Raw genomic sequence first — 17,856 nt, forward strand, 5'->3', positions numbered from 1 at the left:
GAACTGCAGAACTGCAGTCAGCCGAAGTAGCCTGCAGTGCTGCATTTAACCACTGCGCCACCTCGGCTCTTAGATGCCAGGGATACATGCTTTTTCACATGGTCAGCTATGCTTTTTCACATGGTCACAATGGAAGTATGAAGAGAGGGGAACAATGACAGATCACTTCCCTGGTTAATTATGTAATTAATCTATAATTTATAAGGGATAAATCTTAGTTAATATTTGAGACTAGAAAATGTGGATAGGTGTCTGCCCTCAGCAGTAAAACCAGACAAGAAACACGATTAGTTCAGCTAAATCTACTTTATTGTAAGGCTACATTAACAGATATTGTGCAAGTCTGAAGGTACAAATTTCCTGCCTTCACTTTTAACTGCCTGAAAAATTAGGGCAGTTCCTTCCTAAGTTTCTTCCTCTGACAGTTATGCCACTGGCAATAAAATCCTTGAATCCTATATCTGCAGGGAGCACAAAAGTGCAAGTTTTAGGAAGATTGTTTGAAAAATATTAAACTAAATATTGATAGAGTTTGTAGAAAATATGCTACCAAAAGCGTCAAAAAGCAACACAGAAAATGTTGTCTTTGAAGAAAGTGCTTGTGTAACACAGCGCAGAAAAATTCATTTCTTGAATAAAGGTGCAGTTTGATTTGAGAATAGTTCGATGAGTGATCCAGTCCTCAAGGGTTTTCTTTTATAAAAATTTTGATTTGGAAGATTATTTTGATAATTAAAATAAAATAGGAAAAAAAGAAATGTAGCACATATATTTGCATGCTACAGTGAACCGTAAATAAAAAAGAATAATATCAGAAATATGATATAGAAGTAAAAACGGATCAGTAATATTGCTCAAATGAACATATATTCTCTTTAAAGTTTTTCAAAAATGTATGGAAATTTTCTACTTCATTGTGACATCTTTCAAGTTCAGAATATTGCTGCAAAAATGGGGGAAGAAAAACACTACTGTGAATCATCTCAAATTCTAAGTGTAAGTATATAAAATTTTAAGTACAGGTCATCCTCTCACAACTATGACCACAAGTAAACACAACATTTATATTGTTAAGTGAGACAATGTTAAATGAACTCACTTAGCAACATACCATACTTTTCAGAGTATAAGACACACTTTTTCCCTCCTAAAAGAGGATGCAAATGTTGGTGGGTCTTATACACTGAATATAGCCCATTTTGTCCTCTAGAAACCCCGCCCCACACATCCCATTTTTGCCAAAAACAGGCTTGTTTTTTGCCAAAATGGGGCATGCAGAGGGTTTGGGAGGCCTGTAGAATGCTCCTAGGGGCTGGGGAGGGCAAAAACGCGATGCGTGGGGGGTGGGAGGTGAAAAATGGGGCATTTTTGCCCTCCCCAGCCCTTAGGAGCACTCTGCAGGCCTCCCAAACCTTCTGCATGCCCTGTTTTTGGCCTCTGAAACCTTCCACACATCACATTTTTGCCCTCCCCAGCCCCTAGGATCACTCTGCAGGCCTCCCAAATCAACTGCATGCCCCATTTTGGTGAAAAACAGGACATGTAGAGGATTTGGGAGGCCTGCAGAGTGATCCTGGGGGCTGGGGAGGACAGAAATGTTTTTTTCTTGTTTACCTCTTCAAAATCTTGGTGAGTCTTATAATCTGAAAAAATACCGTAATTTTTTTGCTCAATTGTGGTTGTAAATCAAGGACTTCCTATAATCCTAATTAGATATTACCGTATTTTTCAGAGTATAATAAGCACTGGAGTATAAGATACACCAAGGTTTTGAAGAGACAAGTTAAAAGTTTTTGCACTCTGCAAACCTCCCAAAAACGGCCCGTTTTTTGCAAAAGCGAGCCCATTTTTTCCCCCCAAAAAAGGGCATGAATAGCCTTTAGGAAGCTTGTAGAGTACTCCTGGGGGGTGGGGAAAAATTAGCAAAAAATGGCCCATTTTTTTTCATTTAAAAAAAGGCATGGATAGCCTTTAGGAGGCTTAAAGAGTGCTCCTGAGGGCTAGGGGAGGGGGTAAAACTGAACAAAAAACCACCCGTTTTTTGCTCATTTCTGTTCTCCCCAGCCTCCAGGAGCTCTCTGAAAGCCTTTTAAAAGCTATGCATGGCCATTTTGGTGAAGAGGCAGGGTTTCAGGAGGCAAAAAATGCTGTATTTAGTGTATAAAACGCACCCAGATTTTCATCCTCTTTTTTGAGGGAAAAAGGTGCTTCTTACAGTATACTCCAAAAAATATGGTATATGAAGCCCTTTGGTCAATTAATCTATAAGCAATGCATTCCTAACAAAGTGACTTACCGTATGTATCCAGCCCTCTTCCTCCAGTTTTCCAAAAACTCGTTTCACTAAATCTTTGACTGGCTCATCTTGAAGATTTTCATCTCCATTTTCATCCTGAAGATATTGTTCTTGTATAGCTCTACAGCATTTCTGATACAACTTATATTTATAATGCTTCAGTTCATGGTAAACCTTGGTACGCCTTTGACATACAATTCCAACCTCAAACCTCTGCAGAAACATAAGTTCTTTTAGTGGATATATTGAACACTGCAATTCCTTAAACAAGAATGAATATCCTATGAAAGAAGAGAATTCAACACAGACAAGACTCTTATTACTATACAATCATGAAATCTAGTTAGAAAGCCACTCCTGCACCCATTTTAATGAAGGCAATGGTGATGTCGATTGAGTCCAACTTTTTCATTTTGTTCAAGAAAAGGAACAAGCAATTACCGTATTTTTCAGAGTATAAGACACACTGGAGTATAAGATGCAGCAAGGTTTTGAAGAGGGAAATAAAAAAAAACAGTTTTTCCACTCTGCAAACCTCCCAAAAATGACCCGTTTTTTGTGAAAATGGCCCCATTTTTTTTCAAAAAAAGGGCATGAATAGCCTTTAGGAGGCTGGCAGAGTGCTCGAAGGGAGGGGAATTGAGCAAAAAATAGACCATTTTTAGCTCATTTCTGCCCTCCCCAGCCCCCAGGAGTTTTCTGAAAGCCTCCTAAAAGCTATGTACAGTCATTTGGGTGAAGGGGGTGGGGTTTCAGGAGGCAAAAAATGGTGTATTCAGTGTATAAGATGCACCCAGATTTTCAGCATCTTTTTTGAGGCAAAAAGGTGCATCTTATACTATGAAAAATATGGTACTTTTTTTTAACCAGTTAAAATTTGGCACCAATGTAGTTGGCTGACATTTGAAAGTATAAATAAAAGAAGATTACTTCTTTGTTGCATACATTTATTACCATTAAGTCACAAGGAATATCTTGTTCAAACATTACATGAATTGCAAAGGATTCTTTTTAATGACTTACTGAAAAAAAAACCCAGAAAACCCTCAGATTACATAGTAGAACAATCACCCTAGCAAAAATCTAAGTAGCCGCTTCATATTAGAAAGTTTGGGAACAGAGAATTAGGAGCCTAGCAAATATTTAGTAACTTAAAGCTGTACATATGCGCAGCAGATGCTGTTAGCACATGAAAGGAATTGTATAACATGTTGTTTCAAAGTGCATATTTCTCACATAATAAAATCATCACAGCTTCTAAATGAACCAATTCATTTCTCCTGTTTACTTAATTACCCAGCTATCTAAAGTTACTTTATTTGCACGTAAATATGGGAAAAAATAATAAGTTATTTTAATTAAGCCAGTCTCCAGCATTTTCATTTTAGGCAGTCTTTGGATTTTGCATTCAGAAAACCAAAATGCCCATGGGAAAAAAGACTATCTATATACATTTATGTAAGTTTTATATAAGACTTAGTATAAGGTGACCAGATTTTAACATTGGTAAAGAGGGACACCATTGACAGTGGGGTGTGTGTGTGTTCTTGATTAAAAATTTTAAAAAATCGAGACTTTTTTAAAACGCTGCGGGACGCGGGACAAATTGTTCAAAAGCGGGACTGTCCCGGCAAAAGCGGGACATCTGATCACCTTAATTTAGATGCCCCTCAAAGGCAAAACTCAGGGGGCTGAATTCTACAGGGGGAGGAGTAAAGTGGGGGATTTGAGGGGCAGCCCAAAGCACCGTCTGTCTAAATTTGCATCAGGCAGGCATTTTCATAGACCATGATCAGAGGAGCAGCTGATCCTATGGAGAGACTCCTCCTGCATTCAGTCCCAGGCCTACAAGTGGAAGTACCCCCTCCTTCCTTCCTCCTTTCACCTTCCTTCCTTCCCTCCCTCCCTCTTTCTTCCTTCTAGCCTTCCTCCCTATCCATTCTTTCTCCTTCCTTCCTTCCTCTTGCCTATCTACCTTCTGTCTTTCTGCTCTTTAGATCTCTCTTCCCCTTCCCTTCCTTCCTCCTTCCATCCTTTCACCTTTCCTCCTTCCTCCCTTTCTTCTTTATTTTTCTGTTCTCCCCCTTCTCTTCCTTTCTTTTTCCATTATTTTCTTCTTTCCTCCCTCCCTTCTTTTTTCTTCCTCCTTCCATCCTTCCTTCTTCCTTCATTCATTCCTCTTGCTTATCTATCTTCACCTTATCTGTCTTCTGCTCTTTCCCTCTCTTCCTTCCTTTCTCCTTCCATCCTCTCTTCTTTCCTCACTTACTCCCTTCCTCCTTTTCTCTTCCTTCCTCCTTCCATTCTTTCAGCTTCCTTCCTTTTGCCTATCTACCTTCTCTGTCTTTCTGCTCTTTCCACCTCTCTCTTCACCTTCACTTCTATTCCTTCCTCCTTCCATCCTTTCACCTTCCCTCCTTCCTATTTCTTCCTTCTTCCTTCCTTCTGCCTATCTACCTTCACCTTCTCTGTCTTTCTGCTCTTTCCCTGTCTTCCCCTTTCCTCCCTCCCTCCCTTCTTTCCTTTCTAGTTCCATCTTTTCTTCTTTCCTCCCTCCCTCCCTTTTTCTTTCTTTCTTCCTTCCTCCTTCCTCTTGCCTATTAACTTCATCCTCTTTGTCTTTCTGCTCTTTCCCTCTCTTCCCCTTCTCTTCCTACCTCCTTCCTTCTTTTCTCCCTCCCTTCCTCTTTTTCTTCCTTCCTTTCTTCTTCCATCTTCCTCCTTTCTCCTTTCTCCTTCCTCCTTCTTCCTTCTATTCTTTCTCCTTCTTTCCATCTTTTCTCCTTCCATCTTCTTCCCCTCTCCCTTCTTCTTTTCCTTCCCCCCTCCCTCCTTCCTTCCTCTCCTTCCCACTCTCTTCTTGGGAGGGGACAAAACCCAAGGGCTAATGGGGTCGGGCAGTAAAGACCAAATAAAGTCAGAAGATCTTATTAAAACTTTCCTATTTGTTGGATCGCATTGCTGCGAACTTATAAACCAAATCAGGGGAACATTTTGCAACCGATGGTGCTGCAAGGAAAGGGGGGAGGGAGGCGGCCCTGCCGTTTCCCCAGTTTTGCAAGGAATGAGAAATGGTGCTTTAATCCAAAGCAAAGGATGACTGCAATCGGAACCACAGACAGGGAAAGAAAGAAAGATCCTTGTAGCACAAAACCCACCTTTGCATGGTTGTGAGAACACAGGTAAAACAAAAAAAAGGACAGCATCCCTCCGCCCTCTGAATGGGACTCAGCGTGACTCCGATTTGAATATGAGCACATGGAGCCGGGCGGGGAGATAAGCACCTTCATTTGCATTCTATGCGACCATGATGCTTTGCGAGGAACAATCCCCAGGGCTCCCCGTGACTTTTTGCAGTTTTTTCCTTTCGTGCTTAAAAAAAAAAATTGGGACTTTTTAAAAACGCTGCGGGACATGGGACAAATTGTTCAAAAGCGGGATGTCTGGTCACCTTAACTTAGTAAGAACTTACCATACTTCTTTGTTGCACACATTTATTACCATTAAGTCACAAGGAATATCTTGTTCAACTGTTACATGAATTGCAAAGGAATTTTTTAACAAGTTACTGAATATAAAAACAGAAAACACACCTGTGTGTTATCTTTCAGGAAATCATCCACTTTCAGTGTTCTAGGACAGTACTGTTTTCCAGAAAAAGTCACTACGAACCGACAGTCTCTCATTAGCTTACAGGCTTGACAAATACGCCTCTCAATGTCATGCGAAATTATGCAGATATCAGAGTAATTGTCTAATTGGTTCTAAAAAAAATACAATTGATTAGAGTTCTGCTGTTAATGGCTCCAGGGACTTAGTTATCACATTTTGGAGATATTACACATTCATATAGAAACAAAATTTAGATAATCTTCAAAAATTCTGTCAGAACTTGTTGCCGAAATAATCAAACCCAGAAAGCACACACAGGTGACAGATTCAGCAGGATTCATTAACTTCTTTATATACATAAAAACATGAATAAATGTACAATACCAACAACAGATTCTTCCAACGTGATAGAGGAGATATTGGTTTCAGTTCAGTCAATAGACAAGTCCAGGCTAGTTTTGTTTCATTTCAGAGCTTAATATAGACAAAGAGAACTTCCTCTATACAGGGCAGTTAAACTAAGCCATGCCCATGCCTAGCTGTCTCCAGAAAATACTGTTTCAGTTTCTAAACAGCCCCCATTGGCTGACTTACCATATTTTTTGGAGTATACAATGCACCAGAGTATAAAACACACCAAGGTTTTGAAAAGGCAAATAAAAAAAAAGGTTTTGCACTCTGCAAACCTCCCAAAAACAGCCCGTTTTTTGTGAAAATGGGCCCATTTGCCCCCCAAAAGACATAAATAGCCTTTAGGAGGCTTGCAAAGTGCTCCTGGGGGTGTGTGGAGCACCCACCCAAATGAGCAAAAAAAGGGCCTGTTTTTTTGTCAAAAAAATTGCACGCATAGCTTTTAGGAGGCTTATAGAGTACTTCTTGGGGTTGGGGGGGGGCAAAATTGAGCAAAAACGGCCCATCTTTTTCTCATTTCTTCCCTCCCCAGCCCCAAGGAGCTCTCTGAAAGCCTCCTACAGGCTCTGCACGGCCATTTTGTGAAGGCGTGGGGCTTCAGGAGGTAAAAAATGCTGTATTCAGTGTATAAGATGCACCCAGATTTTCAGCCCCTTTTTTGAAGGAAACAGGTGCATCTTATACTCTGAAAAATATGGTAGTCGCTATGCCTATTCATTGGGTGACCTTGTTACCGTGTCTCTGCCAGTCGTGAATATTTTGATACATGGAGTTCATGTTTCTTGAAGGCAAATGAGAAAAGTACTAACTCAGAATGCATTAAAGTATTACAAATATACAGGTTGTGTCCTTGACTTAGGATCACAATTGAGCCCCAAATTTCTGTTGCTAAGTGAGACATTTGTCAAGGGAATTTTGCCCCATTTTACGACCTTTCTTGCCACAATGGTTAAGTGAATCATTGCAGTTATTAAGTTGGTAACCTGATTGTTATGTCTATCTGGCTTTCCCGTTAGCTTTGCTGGTCAGAAAGTTGCAAAAGGAGATCACATGACCTTGGGAACCCTGCAACCCTCATAAATATGAACAAATTGCCAGTCATCTGAATTCTGACCAGGTGACCTTGGGGATGCTTCAACAGTCATAAGTGTGAAAAATGGTGCTAAGTCACTTTTTTCCAGTGCTGTTGTAACTTTGAAAGGTTACTGCCCTGTCTCCCTGAAAATAAGACCTCCCCAGAGAATAAGCCCACTCGGGCTTTTGAGCGTATGCGCTAAAGTAAGCCCTCTCTAAAAATATTGCAACACAGCAACAGCCATGAGGTGACCATGCTTGCCGCCTCCTGCACCTCAAAAATAACAAGACCTCCCCGAAAATAAGGCCAAGTGCTTATTTCAGGGGTGAAAAGAAAATAAGACCCTGTCTTATTTTAGGGGAAACATGGTACGTAAATTGTTTTTTAAGAGCTGCCTGTATGTGTTACTCTTTTCCATTGTTGTATACTGTACTAAGAAAAACAACACACTGCATGGATCCGTATGCCCGAGCCAAATCAACTAAGCAATTTACCTTATTTTTCTGAGTATAAGAGGGTGGAAATGTTGGTGCGTCTTATACACCGAATACAACCATTTTTGCCTCCCAAAACCCCACCCCCGCACCCCATTTTTGCAAAAAAGGACTGTTTTCCACAAAAACGGAGGCCTTGCTTTGCCATTCCTCAGCCCCCAGCAGCCCTCTGCAGGCTGCAGCAGGGCTGGGAGAAGGCAAAAATGCCCCCGTTTTTGTGAAAAACGGGCCATCTTTCACAAAAACTGAGGCTTTTTTGCCTTGCCCCAGCCCTGCTGAAGCCTGCAGAGTGCTGCTGGGGGCTGAGGGAAGGCAAACACTTTTTTTTCTCACTTACCTTTTTGAAATCTTGGTGCATCTTATACACCGGTGCATCTTATAGTCTGAAAAATATGGTAGTTAAAAGATTAAGAAGAAAATTCAGTACCTTATATGGTTCTTTGCAGAAATGTTGTGAAACTACACTTTCAAGATAAGGTTGAATAAAGCGTTCATCAAAATGATAGAGGGAATTTAGCATTTCCCGCGCATATTTCTTTTCTCTTCTTTTTTCTTTGGAAAAAAAGAAAAAATAGGCCTTGTTATTAACACCACCATTTTATAAAACAATCAAGGAGTTAAGTGAATTGCGCCTTGTGGTGGTATTCTGCTGGTTCTTACTAGGTTCGAACCGGTAGCAGTAGCTGCTGGTGGCTCCACCCACCCACCCCAACATAATGCGCAACCTTCTGCACATGAGCAGAATGTGGTGTGTGCAAGCATAGCGAGCGCGTGAGTATGTGAGCACATTCACATTTGCGAACCAGTTGTGAAGGTAAGTGAATCCCACCACTGGTTGTGCCCCATTAATTCGCCCCTTTTTGCCACGGTTGTTAACTCCGCCCTGAGTCCCCCCAGGGAAAAGGGCGGCATATAAATAAACTCTCAATCTCAATCTCAAATGAATCACACAGTTGCTGAGAGCATTCAGCTTTCCCCATTGACTTAGCTTGTTGGAGGCCGACTGGGAGTAACGATCATGTAATCCCAAGGCAATTCAATCATGGAAAATACATGCCACTTACCTGAATTTTGATTACCTGACTGTGGGAATGCTCTTTTAAGTACAACAAACCATTGTAAGTCACTTTTTTCAATGCCACAGTTGCTAAATTAATGGTTGTTAAGGATTATCTCTAATACATTTATTTATTGCTCTGAGGGGGGCGGAATGGAAAGAGAATAACAAACAGCCTCTTAGGAAGGGATGCTTGCTTACCATATAAGGAGCTCAGAAATGTATCATCGATTGCATTGATGAGAAAGGCTTTTACAACTCTTTGAAAGTGTGCATAACGATCGGACTCAGACACTGTTTAAAAAACAACACAAATATGTGTCAGTACAACCCATATGAATAAACAACTAGCTGTTAATAAATACTATCAAAAAGGATATATAAGTTACAATACTTCTTATTTGTTGTGACCTTACCGAATGGAACGTGTTTCTTCAATAAGTTACTGACCACATGATCTCTCTCCTCCACTTCTTCTTCCTCTTCCTCTTCTTCTTCCTCCTCCTCTTCTTCTTCCTCCTCTTCTTCTTCCTCTTCCTCCTCTTCTTCTCCTCCCACTCCTCCTTCTTCTCCTTCTTCATCTCCCCCTTCTCCTTCTTCACCTCCCCCTCTTCCTCCTTCATCACCATCTTCATTAGATATAACACCTATTTCCTCTTGTGGAAGGGGTGAGTGACCATCATGTTGAATCAAGGGATCATCCGCACTTCCCTGGTGATGTTAAAAAAGACACAGTATTAATAGAATATTTTAGTTGAATACTTTGGGGTTTCATGAATGGGATTAGTATTCATTCGTGTTAAAGTAGTGTCACTGTGTACATGGAGAATACAGTACCAATATGTTTTATGTTTGGCCACTGGTTATTGCAAAGTTTGAGTTGAGTGGCCATATAAGACAATAATGGTCTTATAATGTACCATATCTACAAAGATCAGAGCTGTGCAAACAATGGTATTCCGTGTGATGCTCTATCAAAGTGAAACTTGGGCTTTAAAGAAGCAGGACAGGAAGAACATTGATGCTTTTGAAAACTCCTGAGAATACTGTGGACAGCCAAGAAAACAAACAGGTCATTGTACAGATCAATCCAGAGTTTCCAATGGAGGCACAAATGATCAGATTCATATTATCCAACTTTGGAGACATTATGTGAAGACCCAGCTCCCCAGAGAGGGCTCTAATGCTAAGAAAGGTGGGGGGAAAAGATGACTGACAGCGAAATGGAGGGAGTCAGTTACAATAGCAATGTACACACATTGTTGGAAGAGGTGAAAGACCAGGTTATGGACAGACTGTCATGAAAAAAAAATCTACCCACGTGGTCACTAAGAGTTGATTAACAGTCAAAGAAAAATAGAACAGAATGGAATGGAATGGAGTAGAACAGAACAGAACACAAAAGAACAGAAGAATAGAATAGAATGGGATGGGATGGGATAGAATGGAACGGAAGAATAGAATAGAATGGAATGGTATAGAATAGAACATACCACTACCACTTCGCCCGAACCGGTAAGAACCCGCCTCTGTTGGGTTCACAAGGTAAATGTAAAAAGGTGCTTCTAAAATTCACATGGAGTAGCAATAGCAATAACACTTAGACTTATGTACCGCTTCACAGTGCTTTACAGCCCTCTCTAAGCGGTTTACAGAGTCAGCATATTGCCCCAAACAATTTGGGCCTCACTTTACCCACTTTAGAAGGACGGAAGGCTGAGTCAACCTTGAGCCTGGTGCAGAGGTGGGTTCCTAATGGTTCGCACCGGTTCGATAGAACTGGTTTGTCAAATCTACCGAACCGGTTAGAAGAGGTTCCATCAGTGGACCTGGAAAGCAGGCCACACCTACAGACGAGGTTCCAAAATTTTTTGAAACCCACTATTGGCCTGGTGAGATTCGAACTGCCAAATTGCAGGCAGCGGGCTGCCAGCAGAAATAGCCTGCAGTACTTCACTCTAACCACTGCACCACCGAGACTCATAGTATGGTGAAATCCATATGTGGCCTAGCGGCAAGTGTGAAAAAGCAAGTGTGAAAATATACCTTTGAAATGAATTGGAAATGTACCTCATCATGATGATTGACTTTGCCAGCTTTTCCAGATCGCCGGTCAGAGAGTTCTTGCAGCTTTCGTTGTCTTTCTCGTTTTCTATTGGCTGCTTTCTTTTCTGGGTCTTCGCTAATTACGCTCCTGCCTTTAGCGATCGCTTCACCATGACTTTTCCTAAGTAGGGAGGTCTCTTCTTCTTTTCCATCTTCTTTTGAAGTGGACTTGGGATTTTTTTCTGAGGATGAGGATGACGAGGAGGAAGAGGCGGTTGTAATTTTGTCGTCGTCATCCTGATTTCAGAAAATAGATAGCTTTTAGTTCAACTCCACTCAACGCGAAATTTGGCCACTGATTCTACTGAAGCAGGGGAAGCAGAAGTAAAAAAAAAAGCAGAAGTGGAAGAAGCAGAAGAAGCAGATGAAGTAAAAAGAAGCAGAAGGAAAAAAATGCAGAAGCAGAAGAGGCAGAAGCAAAAGAAGCAGAAGTAAAAAAAAAGGTAGAAGCAGAAGCAGGAGAAATAAAAAAGCAGAAGCAAAAGAAGCAGAAGTAAAAAAAGCAGAAGCAAAAGAAGCAGAAACAGAAGTAAAAAAAAGCAGAAACAGAAAAAACAAGAAATTAAAAAAGCAGAAGCAGAAGCAGAAGAAGCAAAAGGAGCAGAAGCAGAAGAAGTAAAAAAAGCAGAAGCAGAAGAAGCAGAAAAAGAAGAATAGAATGGAATGAAACGGAATGGAATGGAATAGAATAGAATTCTTTATTGGCCAAGTATGATTTGACACACAAGGAATTTGCCTTCTGTGCATAAGCTCTCAGTGTGCATAAAAGATATAAGTATAAATCATGATCATAGTCATCATAAATACATTCATCATGAATCATATGATACAATATTTAGTGGTAGTCATAGGTTACTAAACAAACAATAAAAATATACTAGGAAACTAAATAAAACAATTATGTACTTGATGGCACATAATCAAATGACGACACTCACAAGCTAATTATTTATTGCTATTTTCACAGTGTTGGGATCTGGGGGTGGTTTCTATTTGCTCACATGCACAGAACTCCAAAAAAAAGAAAGATGGCTGTGGGGGCAACCAGGAAACCAGTTTGGGGGTATGGCCAGCCTGGGTCACTGCCCCTTCTGTGACCCACGATGGCATACCACTACTCGTTCAGCTGAACCGGTCCCAGTAGGAACTCACCTCTGTTGGGATCACAAGGTAAACATAAAAAGGTGCTTCTAAAATTTACGTGGAGTAGCAATAGCACTTAGACTTATGTAGCACTTCACAGTGCTTTACAGCCCTCTCTAAGCAGTTTACAGAGTCAGCATATTGCCTCCAACAACCTGGGTCCTCACTTTACCCATTTTAGAAGGACAGAAGGCTGAGTCAACCTTAAGCCTGGTGAGATTTGAACTGCCAAATTGCAGGCAGCCAGCGGCCAGCAGAAGTAGCCTGCAATACCATACTCTAATCACTGCACCACCGAGACTCATAGAATGGTGAAATCCATATGTGGTCTAGCGGCAAGTGTGAAAATATACGTTTGAAATACATTGGAAATGTACCTCATCATGTTGATTGACTTTGCCAGCTTTTCCAGATTGCTGGTCAAAGAATTCTGGTATCTTTTGTTGTCTTCCTTGTTTTCTATTGGCTGCTTTGTTTTCTGGGGATGCGGGTGACTCCTCACCAACAGATAAGTCGTCTTCACTAATTACTCTCCTGTCTTTAGCAATCACTTTCCTAGGAATGTTGCTGTCACTGCTTTCATCACTGTCATATATGACAACCCTCCAACGTCTCTTCTTTTTAAAGGAGATGTTTTCTGCTTCCAGATCCTCAGAGGAGGCATTGCTTGAACCTTTCTGAAAATCTGCATTGCTCCCACCTTCACCATGACTTGCAGGATTAGATTCCATAAGAATTTACTAAAGAAGAAGGAGAAGACGAAGAAGAAGAAGAAAAATTCTGTTCCAAGTTCACTATATTTTTACACAGAAAATATAACAAAAGGAGATGACATATATTCAGAAACCAATAGATATATAAATGTTGTACATATGTTTTATTTATTTATATATATATATATATATATATATATATATATATATATATATATATATATATATATATATATATATAACAAAAATAATAATCATGAAACAAGGAGGTATATGAAACAATAGGCTGTAGATTGGAAAATTAGAAATTAGAAAAAAGAATACCAATAGTGGAAAACTGTAAAAGTGTAATGGTGATTTTAATGTTTAAAAATGCTGAATGAAAATGATTTTTTTTTAAAAAAGAAAAATGTTTGCTTCTGTTTTATTTTTAACCCACCTTTATTATTTTTAGAAACATACTTAATAATTCTTCCTCCTCTTTATCCCCCCAAACACAACCTTTGGGTTTCATGATTAAGACGTGATTTGAACTCACCTTTTCTTGGTTTCTAGCTGATTCCTTAACCCCTAGCTCAAACTGATTCTTGGTTTATATCACACTTCAAACTCCTCTTGAAGTCTGTAAATGTAAAAGTAGAAGTTCACCATCAGAGAATAGGGACTTTTCAGAAACTGATATTGATTAAAAGCACTTAAAAAAATAAAAATATTATTCAATATTATTTTCTAAAGAACACAAAATACATCAAGTAGCAACAGCTAACAAGTAGTAACAAATAACAACATAGTTGTTTGATGCTTTTGTCATGTGTCTTGGAGAAAACATCCAAGACACACTACAACAGCGTCAAATAACAATGGTTGAGGCTGCCAGAAGTGTAACAACCAAAATTTTAGATCTTTCTGGACACCCCAAGTGGTAAAAGAGGAAGAGAAGAGTAAGAAACAACAGATGATGATTCTAGAAAGATTGCAGAGAAGAGCAACAAAGATGATTAGAGGACTGGAGACTAAAACATATAAAGAATGCTGGAATTGGGTATGTTTCGTTTGATGAAAACAAGGACTAGGGTGACATGATAGCAATGTTCCAATATCTCAGGGGTTGCCACAAAGAAGAGGGAATCAAGCTATTCCCCAAAGCATCTGAGGGTAGAACAAGAAGCAATGGGTGGAAACTAATCAAGGAGAGAAGTGCTCTTCAAAGGAGATCTTTGCAAAGATCAAGCGAAACGTGATAGTTTGCCTGCTGTTAACAGAATAGCAAAGTTAGAAGGGACCTTGGGGGTCTTCTAGTCTAACCCCGTGCTTAGGCAGGAAACCCTGCACCATTTCAGACAAATGGTTGTCCAATCAATTCTTTAAAACTTCCAATGATGGAGCATCCATAATTTCTGGAGACAAGTAGTTCCACTGCTTAATTTTTTTACCTGTCAGGAAATTTCTTCTTAGTTCTAAGTTGCTTCTCGGCTGCAATGAGCGATGGAATCCCAGTAGGTAGCCGAAGGTGACAGCCGGGGACTATGGGATCTGGAGTCCTAGGCCCCGGGAAAGAACAAGCCGGCGGAAGGCTGCCCGACAAGTATAAATTATACCTCGCCTTTCTGTCACTCCAATCTGCCAAAACAAAACTTAGAAGAAAACTCGACCGCTTCCGAAAACTAGAGAAACGAGAGCGAAACTACTGCGATCGGAAGCTGGCAGGACCTTGGGCAATCGGGTGCGGGGTGGGCATGATGGGATTCACGGTGGCGGGGGAATCCTTTCCAGATCCAGGCAACCCTCCCTTGAAATGCGAGATTAAGACGGACGCCGGCAGCGAGGCTCACCTGAGTCTCCGAAAAGCGCTTCCCAGAAACGACTGTCAAGCGAGCGGAAGACGCAGCCAAACTAACTTTCACAACAAAACTTTCGTTTTGTTGCGCCCGCTTTTCTTTCTCCCGGCTGTCATTAGCTGAGCCTTTCCACTACGTTCACCTCCGCCCTGACATTTTATTTAGGCGGCCGGACAAGCTGTCCGGGGGAAGGGCGGGGCGTTCCGTGGTGTCCGCGCTGCCTTCCTGGATACGGTGGTCAAAAAGGACTTTTAATTGACACCAATCTGTGGTGAATTAGCTTTAATTAGATTGTGGTGGTATTGTTTAAAGGTTGCGAACAGTATTCTAATAAATAAAATAAATGAATAAATAAGCATGAAGTTTTGGCCACTTTGAGATAGCTGGACCTCACCTGGGTCAACTTATTTACCAAAGCACCCGAAGGTAAGACAAGAAACGATGCATGGAAACTAATGGAGGAGGGAAGCAGAATAACAGAATTGGAAGGGACCTTGTAGGTCATCGGATCTCCTCCAGACTCTTCTTGAAAGCTATTTTTTAGGTGTGTGTTTGTGTGTGTGTGTGTGTATCTGTATCTATCTATCTATCTATCTATCTATCTATCTATCTATCATCTATCTATCTATCTATCTATCTATCTATCTATCTATCTATCTATCTATCTATCTATCTCAGTGTTTTTCAACCTTGGCAACTTGAAGATGCCTGGACTTCAACTCCCAGAATTCCCCAGCCAGCTGGCTGGGGAATTCTGGGAGTTGAAGTCCAGGCATCTTCAAGTTGCCAAGGTTGAGAAACGCTGATCTATCTATCTATCTATCTATCTATCTATCTATCTATCTATCTATCTATCTATCTATCTATCTATCATCTATCTATCTATCTATCTATCTATCTATCTATCTATCTATCTATCTATCTATCTATCATCTATCATCTAAATTCTTAAAGTAGGCAAATGCTATTGAAAATGTATTTGAGAGTACCTGTATTATGAGAAAGTTAAAGAAAAGGATGTACCAGCTTAAAGAAAAATTCTATGTTAAAAAAGGGGTTAATGAAAGGAAAAAAATATATTCTAAAAAGGGTAGTTTGGTGAGAGGGATGTAAATGCAATACTGAAGTTTAAAGCTTGCATGTTAAGTAGTCAAAGAAAAAGTTGTATTTTATTTTTAAGTGTTTTTTAAAGTTTAATATTTTGAAGGAGAAAAAGGGTGAAAAACAGGGGTCTCCCTCCCCTTTTCTTTCAGTAAGGTCAGAGAATTCGAAAGAATACAACCAATTTTGTAAATAAAAATGGTGACATTTTACAAAGATTACTAGGTGCAAATAGAAATGCATATTATTTCCATAGCAAGGAAGATAAAGCAGGAATTGTTAAATTGATTATTTCATTCAAAGAGGAAAGTATGTTCTTATTTGGGTATCACTGCTGGAATTTGTGATTGTGAAGGGGGAAAAAAAGAAACTTTGACCTTTGCTTTGTTGTGTTGGAAGAAATGGGTTCAGTTCCAAGCGGGGAGAAAGACACTGGAAACATGGAGGCTGATTGGGAAGATGGTTTAATGATGAAGCAGAACCACCAAGCACGCGTGATTCTGGGTAGCTGACCACCTGGTGCAGTGGTGGGTTTCAAAAATTGTTCGAACCTACTCTGTGGGTGTGGCCTCCTTTGTGGGAGTGGCTTGCCGCCCATGTGACCGGATATGAAGATGCCGACGACACTTGTCAGAACCACCTTAAATTACCTCACACACAGCACTGCCATGCATCAGAATATGATGTAAACTTGTTTTTCAAAAGGCATCTTTGGTTTGCCTTAAAACAACTTCAATACATGCAATGTTCTGATTGCGCCACAAACGCAGTAGTCATCCTTACCTTTCACAGAGGCACTGAGTTTTATAAATATGAGCATGATAGTGTAGAATAATCATATCCAAGGACCAGTGGTGGGTTTCAAAATTTTTTGGAACCTCTTCTGTAGGTGTGGCCTGCTTTCCGGGTCCACTGGTGGAACCTCTTCTAACCGGTTCGGTAGATTTGACGAACCGGTTCTACCGAATAGGTGCGAACTAGTAGGAACCCACCTCTGACCTGGTGTGATGAATACATGAATTTTTATAGTTTGTTCTACAGCATTTTGTAATTTAGAGGCTTGTTTTGTGTATTTTATTTGATTGTAATTAGTTTGTCCCAGGAAGGCTGGCAATGAGTTAGGTTTTTTAAAATCTTGTTTAACCAATGTGATTAATCCTAGATGCTGACTTCCTTGGATGACCAAATCTGCATTTTTAAAAGTTGTGCCCCTTAGTTTCTACTTGCGAAAGAGAGCTGAGGCTCGGCATTTCTGTCTTTAGAAACATGTTTCTCCTTTAGGGAAAATATAATATTCTGCCTTTTTAATATTTCCTAAAACATTTCATTCTTCTAGGAGAGTGCCGACTTTCTACAGTTGATTAGAAAGATTTGGTGTTATGGGAATGTATATTAATGTGTAAAAGCAAAGTTGGAGGGTGTTTATCTTGTATTGTGCTATGAAGAGTTGGAAGTCAATGTCTCTTTTTCTTTCTCTTTCTCTTTCCCCTCATATCTCACCTCCCTTTCCTTGCTCCCTTCTCAGTTTCCTATTTTTCTTATTCTTTGTATTTTATATAATAAAATAAAAATGATAAATTTAAAGAAAGCTTCCAGTGATGAAGCTCCAGCAACTTCTGTTCCATTGGTTGATTGTTCTCACTGTCAGAAAATTTCTCATTATTTCTAGGTTGAATCTCTCCTTGGTCAGTTTCCATCCATTATTCCTTCTCTGGCCTTCAGGTGCTTTGGAAAATAGCTTGACCCCCCTTCTCTGTGGCAGCTCCTAAAATATTGGAAGACTGCTATCATGTCTCCCCTGGTCCTTCTCTTCACTGGATTAGCCATGCCCAATTCCTGTAACTGTTCTTCATATGTTTTAGTCTCCAGTCCCCTAATCATCTTCGTTGCTCTTCTCTGCACTCTTTCTAGAGTCTCAACATCTTTTTTTTTTATAATGTAGCGACCAAAACTGGATGCAGTATTCTAGGTGTGATTTTATTAGGGCTTACTAAGAACAATCAACCAGTG

General features: G+C 40.1%; 1 protein-coding gene across 1 annotated transcript; it reads right to left on the reverse strand.

The window, feature by feature from the left end:
• Window positions 1-287: 287 nt before the first annotated feature.
• CCDC82 (coiled-coil domain containing 82) lies at window positions 288-14,914 on the reverse strand. The gene is made up of 11 exons (XM_032219722.1): window positions 14,740-14,914; window positions 13,446-13,529; window positions 12,572-12,934; window positions 11,016-11,288; window positions 9,525-9,656; window positions 9,362-9,446; window positions 9,147-9,239; window positions 8,316-8,440; window positions 5,890-6,060; window positions 2,297-2,509; window positions 288-943 (listed from the first exon to the last, which is right to left on the reverse strand). Exons 3-11 carry the CDS (start codon window positions 12,923-12,925, stop codon window positions 842-844), a joined length of 1,548 nt encoding a protein of 515 aa, XP_032075613.1. The 5' UTR covers window positions 12,926-12,934; window positions 13,446-13,529; window positions 14,740-14,914; the 3' UTR covers window positions 288-841.
• Window positions 14,915-17,856: the final 2,942 nt, after the last annotated feature.

The sequence above is a fragment of the Thamnophis elegans genome, chromosome 6 (genome assembly GCF_009769535.1).
Source record: "Thamnophis elegans isolate rThaEle1 chromosome 6, rThaEle1.pri, whole genome shotgun sequence".
NCBI lineage: Eukaryota > Metazoa > Chordata > Lepidosauria > Squamata > Colubridae > Thamnophis > Thamnophis elegans.

What these genes read in the sequence shown, in the direction of transcription:
- CCDC82 (XM_032219722.1), bottom strand. Translation starts at nt 12,925, where the DNA reads ATGGAATCTAATCCTGCAAGTCATGGTGAAGGTGGGAGCAATGCAGAT. An exon ending in TCCTGAAAGATAACACACAG is followed by an intron (nt 2,510 to 5,889) that starts GTGTGTTTTCTG and finishes ATGTTTCTGCAG; the next exon opens with AGGTTTGAGGTTGGAATTGT. An exon ending in AAGAGGGCTGGATACATACG is followed by an intron (nt 944 to 2,296) that starts GTAAGTCACTTT and finishes CCATTTTTGCAG; the next exon opens with CAATATTCTGAACTTGAAAG.